The sequence below is a fragment of the Mastomys coucha genome, unplaced genomic scaffold, assembly GCF_008632895.1.
Source record: "Mastomys coucha isolate ucsf_1 unplaced genomic scaffold, UCSF_Mcou_1 pScaffold20, whole genome shotgun sequence".
In the NCBI taxonomy this organism is placed as follows: domain Eukaryota; kingdom Metazoa; phylum Chordata; class Mammalia; order Rodentia; family Muridae; genus Mastomys; species Mastomys coucha.
In genome coordinates, this window is record NW_022196903.1 from 58139597 (window position 1) to 58147445 (window position 7849).

Below are 7849 nucleotides of genomic sequence, written 5' to 3' on the forward strand. Positions count from 1 at the left end.
AGGGAAGGGGGCAGCTAAGGTTGCTGATCCACCTCTGTCACTTGGAAGCTGAGAGGATCCTGTCCCTGTGGCCATGTGCTTCCCGGCTGGCTGCTCCAGGCTTAGGAACTCACTGGAGAGAAGACGAGACCCATTTGACCTCTTCTAAGGCTCAGGGCCCAATATATCTTTTAAAGTCTCTGTTGAGAACTTAGGTGTAATTCTGAAAGGTCTACTTTTGTATGTTACCTGCCCTTTTCCCATGCTGCTTTTAATATTTTCTTTGTTCTGTTGATTTTGTGTTTTACTGTGTGACAGAAGGATTTTCCTTCCTGGACAAGTCTAATTGGTGTTCTTTAAGTTTCTTGTATGTTTATTGGCATCTGTTTCTTTAGGCTTGGAAAATTTCATTCTACAATTTTGTGGAAACTATTTTCTGGGCCTCAGAGCAGGGACTCTTCTCCTTCTTCTATTATTATGATTCTTAAGTTAGGTCTATTCATGGTATTGAGATTTTCTGTATATTTTGTGTCAGGAACTTTTTTAGATTTAACATTTCCTTTGACGATGTATCAATCTCTTCTATTGTATCTTCCAAACCTAAGATTCTCTCTTCTGCCTCCTTTATTCTGTTGATGACACTTCCATCTGTTGTTTCTGTTCTCTTCCCCAGGTTTTCCTTTTCAAGGATCCCTTCAGTGCATGTGTGTATGTGTGTATATGGTATGTGTGTGTATGTGTGTGTGTTTATTGCTTCTATTTTCACTTTAATGTCTTGCACAACTTTGTTTCTTTCACCTGTTTATTTGTATTTTCATTTATATCTTTAAGGGAATTATTTGTTTCTCCTTTAAAGACTTCTACATGTTTGATTGTATTTTCCTGTATTTGTTTAAAGAATTTATCCATTTCTTTTTAAGGTTTCTATCATCTTCATAAAATTGGATTTTAGGTCATTTTCTTGTATTTCAGTTGTGTTAGGATATCCAGGGCTTGCTGTAGTAGAGTAGCTGTGCTCTGATGCTATCATATTGTCCTATTTTGTTGATTGTGTTGTTTGGAGGACCTTTAGCAATCTGGATGGCCTTGGTTCCTGGATGTTTCTGTTCTCATAGGTATTGGGAACTGGTTGAACTTCAATGTGTGTGGCAGGCTTCAGATGGGTATCTTTCTGCTGTAAGGTTCAAGAAATATAGGTCTGTATGATTCAGGAGCCATACGTCCAATAAAGTTGGGCAGAGAGGTGGCAGGAGAATGGAGGTCCCCCTGTGATGTCAGGTTAGTGAGGGCAGCTTGGCTTGCCCCAGAAGACTCGGTGAGCAAGAAAGACAAGTGATAGTTAGGGAAGCTTACCTGTATGGTTCCAGACCTGTAGGTTGGATCAAGGTGAGGGGAGATGTGGAAGTGAGAGTGAGGGGATGGCAGGCTGCTCAAGGTAGCTTGGCTTTCTCCAGAGGATCCTTATATCTTTTAAGAATAGAAAAATCAATAATATGTATAACAACAACAATAAAATCTATAACATGATGAGTAAAGTTGCAAAGTTAGAGGTACAATCCAATGTAGAATATCATTCTTAAAAACATCCTGTTTAATCTTCACTCTTTGGTACACAGGATTATAAAGATAAAATAGGGGTTTTAACAAAGATAACATTTTCATGTGTCTGGTTGTTAGATTTCCTTGCTGCATCATTTGCCAGCTGAAGATCTTTTCTTGTAGGGCAGGAAGGGTTTTGCTTGAGGCAAATTGATCCTTTTTAATTCTGATTGCTGTAGGAAAATGGCTTTCTACCCTATATGAAGTTTATACCAAAACCAAATAAACAAAAAAGAATCACTAAAGATAGATAATCTACTCATACATAACAGGAAAAGGGGTAAAAATGATTTGTGTAACTTCTTCTTTAAAATAAAATAAATACCTTTTATAATGTTTAGTTATAACTATATGGAAATCAATATTAGTTGATGATTTTCCATTTCTTTACTTGAAAGTTGATTGTCATTCTTTTTAAGAACTATACTTTGTTTTATTGTAACTTTCATTGGTTTTTGGGTAAACATTTGGAGAGTACTAATAATTTTTTCAGATACTGTTTGTGTATCAGAACTCAATTTAAAATTTTAAAGATGGGGGTATCCTGAGAAGACCTTGGGGGCAAGCTCCACATTTAGTCCCTCTACACCCAGAAAAAGCTCCACTCCCAGGTGCTCTGACATGCCCAGGATTCAAGGTGAGGAGGAACCAACATCAGTCCCAACACCAGGAGTAACTGGGACCAGCGGGACCAAGTACACAGGAACTCCACCAGCCCAGTGACTTGGGTTCCGTCCTGTCTCTCTGGGCTGGTGTCCTGAGCAGACTTTGGGTGCAAGCTCCACAGCCAGTCCCACAACACACAGAGGAAGCTCCACTACCAGGTGCTCTAAAAGGCTCAAGATCACAGAATCCCAGAATCACAGAGACAGCTTGACTCTTAGGAGTTCTGACACAACCAGGATCTCCAGAAAGCCAGGCTCCAGTCAGGTTTAGCAAGGGCATGTAGCACTAGAGCTAACCAGATGGCGGGGAGCAAGCATAAGAAAATAAACAACACAAACTAAGGTCACTAAACCACCAACCAAAGAGTATATATTACTTTTAACATCATGTTATCCACTAAGGGGAAAAAACCCCAAGGTGCATAGCTTTAGAAATAATAGTGTATGTGAACATTTTACTTGAAATATAGAATTAAACAGCCAGATTCATTTCTATAACTGCTTGTGACCAAAAGTGGCAAAGTGTTGCTGATTGCAAATGCTGTTATAAAAGTAATTTTTTAAAAAGTGTGCTCTTTCAGCAATTAGAACATGCTCCAAGCATCTCTGATATAAAACCTCAAACAGATGGCATTGTAAACCAAAAAGATGTTGCATATGCTCTAGGTGTATTGATGTAAATGGTATGTAGTCACATACATTAAAAATCATGTAGCCTAAAATATCAGTGAAAGTAATATACTGCTGAGAAATCCTTGGCTTCAGGGGGGAGACACACAGAGGCTCCTATGACCTTCCCAATCCAGTTCCTCCCTCTTCCTCATATGCTATTAACTGAATTCTGCAGAAACAAAATTAAATGATCCAGTGTTTGAACTGTCAGGATTTGAAGTTCCTACCAAACATAAACTGTGTTTGATCTCCATGTAAACCTATAAGTTTATATTTTCTCCTCAGATATTATTGTTTGTGCTCCTTACAGTAGCCTTTATCTAGGACAAACAGACTAAGATCAAGGCAGAACAATTAGATTTCTCTGTGTTGAACCCCTTGAAGCATCAACAGCAGTAGTAGGTTTCCCTAGAGACACAGTGTTTCATGTACCTCAATGAAACTGTTTTGGGGTCAACCATTTCCAATCCAATTGAGCAGGTAACCTCTTTCTTCTGACTTTAATGAAACTACATTTTTTGCTGGCAGATTTTTGTCAACTTGACACAAATTAGAGTGAGGAAGGAAGAGATGACCTCAGATAAGGAATTGCCTCTATGAGATTGGACTGTGGGCATGTCTGAGTGACATGTATTGATTAGTTTTGGAAGGCCCAACCCTCTGTGGAAGGTATCAGTCCTTAGGAACTTGGTGCTGTGCTGTGTAAGAAAGTAAACAGAGCAATCATGGAGTGTAAGTCAGTGAGCAGCACTTTTCTGTGGCTTCTGCTTCAACCCCCGAGTCCCTGTCTTGGTTGCATTTGGTGATACACAGAAACTTGTAAATAAAATTAATTCTTTCCCAATTCCCTTTTGGTCAGTGTTTTTCACAGCAGCATATAGGCAAATTAGAGCAACCTGGGTTTTTTGTTTATGTTTTTGTTTTTTGACTCCGGACAATATACAAACTCTAGAGACTTTTTCCCTATAGAAAACTCCATCTGTTCTCAGTCACATATAATTTTGAAGTAACAGATGAAAAAGCATCTTGTTGGCTTTCTATAATGAAAGATAGAAAGAATCTTGGGCCATTACTTTGCTCCGGACTTCCTTTCATTTAGTACAGCTTAGAAATTTTATAAGAAGAAAGCACATTCAGTACTCACAGGCTGTTACTCACCAGTCTCTACATGTTTAAAATTTCACAAACTGACTTTAGTGTTTTTTTTTTTAATCTAATGCATCTCAGAATCTTTTTCTAGAATGCTGTTCTAGGGTGCCACCTCATCAATAAGACATAGCATAGCAGCCATAGCTGCTTTCCACTCTTCAACTGCTTGATTTCTAAATTACAATTTCAACCTGATGCGTTTTTCTACTGTTCGATGATTCATATTTTGATCATATATAGATATTTCAATTACTCTTGCTAATATGTGCAATAGGATGGTTATACTAAACAGTGACCAAAATAATTTATTAGTCATCTATGTGTTACACATAGAAAGAGATAAACATAAAAATAAAACAGAGACCAAGTGTAGCAATACATAAATATAATATCAGTACTTGGGATACAAAATCAGAAAAATCAGAAGTTCAGAGTCACCATCTTGAGCTAAAATTTTGCCAGTCTAAAGGCTGTTTTATGCATCCCTTTGTCTCTGTGTTTTTGTATGTCTGTCCCTATGAACAGGAAACAAGTTGAAGAGAATCTGGGAGGGGTTAGAAAATAATATCATTAAAATATAAGGGAAAATTAAATAAAAACTATATTTCACAAAGAAGATAGCAGGCTGAGCAAGGCATGGAGAACAATCCAGTCAGTAGTGATCACCCATGCCTTCTGCTTCAATACTTGACTCTACGATCCTGTCTTGGGTTCCTGCCCTGAGTTTTTTCAATAATGGACTGCCATGTAGAAGCATATGATGAAATAAAATTTTATCTTACATAAGATATGAAGTAACAATATTTGAAGCATGATTTACATGTAACTTTGTAAGTTTATGTTTCTAAAGACTGAAACCAAATAGTTTTCATGTGATATCATACATGAGAAAATATAATAAATAAACTGAAGTTTTTCCTTGAAAATTAGAAGTTTATAGCTTCTGTGGTTTAAGTTTTAAAAATACTGTTTCCTTGGACACTTGTAATGATTATAATGCCTGATGTGAATCCAGTTGTATATACATTAAAGCACTTTTCTTATGCTAGATGAGCCAAGCTTTTATATAAAAATTTTAAGTATTAGTTGCATTTGCATTTGTGAATTAGTAATGCTTTATTTATCATAGAAATGAAATCAACTTTTGACTGGGCTTTTTGCATACATTCTTTGAAACTATTAATGGAACTAAATTCCTAGTACTTTCTAGGATGGTAAACTTATAATCATGAGAAGACTATGTGATATTTTTTCAAAAACTTCAACCTGAACCTCTTATGTTCTAAGTGCATTCCTCCCAAATGTCATTGCTCATATGGATTTAAACTCCATGTAACCTCTTATGAGTCAGTGCTTGAAAATATGTTCCCAATGATTATGTATTAGCATAGTATGCATGGAATTACTCAATGATAACAACAGTAAATATACATGGTACTCATGTGTTTAGCTTTCTTTCAGCTTGCCCTTCACATCAGCATTCATTAGATTGCCAATTAATGACATAGAAGACTTTAGACTTTTTCTTGTTTCTTTAAATTCTTAATGATTCTATAAACCAACCTATAATAAATTCCAAATTCTGAGGTCAGCCTAGACAGCCAAAAATTTGAAATAAAAGCAAAATCAGTTATTGCAGCTATTTAAAAGATAAATATTTGACATTTTCTGAATTTGCTCTTGAATTCATTTCTGTTCTTCAAATATTGGCATCCTGAACCATTAATTATCTCTTTTAAAATACATATGCTGTGTATTTATATTTGATCATCTTAGATGTAGTTTTAACTGTAAGGTAAATAAACTTATATATGTAGAAAAATATAAATAAATGCACATCAATCATAAAGTAGTTAGTAGCAACTGTAAATTGCTCATTTAGATGCCAGAATGGGAATTTTGGTAAAGGTTAGTATTTCATTTGTCTGTTGACTTTTTAAGAAAAATGACAAAAAACATTTCATTTTTTTTCTAGTATATTGAGGGAGAAAATGTCATCTAGTTTGGAGACCCATAGTGGCCAAACTTTTTTCCTTCCAACTTTTCATCTCCTTTATGGCTCACCACTTTAAACATTGGCTACTTTCTAAAAGCTTGCATTATATACTAACCAAGTGTTCTTCTGAGTCATGAAACAATAATTATACAAGTTTAGCTTCCACTAATTGAATTTCTGCCATATGAAAGACGAGTGATACATATTGGTTTATTTCTAATCCTCGAAATTATCTAGATTCATGCCACTTTGCCCTTTTAAATAGGCCAGATTGAACCAAGAGAAGCTTAAGCTTGCACAATATCACATAGCTAAGGGAAGCAGAACTATTGAACTGTATTCTATCACATCTTCATTAAAGAAATTTTTTTATTCAGCATGTTTATGTATTTTTAAAATAACATTCACATGACTCTATAAACCATTGTTCTCAGAGAGAAGAAATCATACAGACTCACTTGCCTTGGCATTGCTGTGCTCTCTTGCAGCCTGTGAACTTATGAACCAGGGCATCTTGGCCTTGGTCAGCTCCATTGGTTGCACATCAGCTGGGTCCCTCCAGTCTTTGGCAGATGCCATGCATATCCCCCACCTCTTCATTCAGCGTTCAACAGCTGGGACCCCAAGAAGTGGCTGTGGCCTCACCCGGAGCAACAGAAATGATGACTATACTCTTTCAGTTCGTCCTCCCGTCTACTTGAATGAAGTCATCCTAAGAGTAGTCACAGAGTATGCATGGCAGAAGTTTATTATCTTCTATGACAGTGAATATGGTAAGTGTTTGCCATCTGAAGAGTTTCATAAGGTAATGTTTGCATGAGAAGCAACTTCATTAAATCCTAAAAGATCTGAAAGAACATACTACTCATTTGTGGTTTTCTTGTTTCTACTATACCTCACAGCAACTAACAAGTAGAAGATGTATTTTCAATGCTATTGACCTTGTGCTTTATATTAAATAACATTGAAGTAAAATGTAAATATAAATACCTGTTGGGGTATATAATACACACCACTTATTGTGTTTTATAAAAGAAATAAGGAGAGAAGGAATATGTTTGGTGGGTGTGCAGTGAGTTGTGGAGGAAGGGGGTGCCTTTTCAGACCCATGCTGAGGCATCCCTTCCTTCTGAGGTACCAGCCACACATGGTATAGTATAGAATAGAGTTTATTCAGGATATGGGGATGGGAGTTAGGATTGTATTAGAGACAGAAAGGCACAGAAAGAGAGAGAGAGTAGAGAAGTAGTGGCTGGCCATGAGCAGTTGAGAGAAAGTGGGAGGGGAATAGGGAGAGAGGGAGAAAAGAGCAAGAGGACAGAAGGAGAGCAAGAAGGCAAGAGAGCAAGAGACAGAGAAGAGGGGGCAAGCAGCCCCTTTTATAGTGAGTCATGCACACCTGGCTGTTGCCACGTAACTGGGCAGAGTCTAGACAAAATGCTAGCACCTGTTACCCCAGCACTCATAGACTTAGGGAAAAAATAGAGTCAAACCCAGCTTGGCTACTAGCTAAACATTGTTTTCTTAGTAAGTAAGTAAGTAAATAAGTAAATAAATAAATAAATAAGTCTGCACATAATGCTCCATTTGAAGTCTTTCTTAGTAGTCTGAGTACAATATATCTTGAATTTTCAAATAGTAGGAAGTTACACAGAAAGTACAATCCTTTTAAAATTTGTAATTCTGTGATGGTAATAATGGTAGTGGTTGTGGTAGTGGTGGTGGTGGTGGGGGTGGTGATGGTGGTAGTGGTGGTGTGGTTGTGATAGTGGTGGTGGTAGTGGTGGTG

At 36.8% G+C, this 7849-nt stretch overlaps 1 protein-coding gene across 3 annotated transcripts in view; it reads left to right on the forward strand.

The window, feature by feature from the left end:
- Positions 1 to 7849, forward strand: part of Grid2 (glutamate ionotropic receptor delta type subunit 2) — a 1405618-nt gene that overhangs the window by 647574 nt on the left and 750195 nt on the right. For all 3 annotated transcript variants that reach the window (XM_031382072.1, XM_031382070.1, XM_031382071.1), the window contains one exon: positions 6549 to 6833. In XM_031382072.1, coding sequence (XP_031237932.1) covers positions 6549 to 6833 — 285 coding nt within the window. The remainder of the gene's footprint in view (positions 1 to 6548; positions 6834 to 7849) is intronic.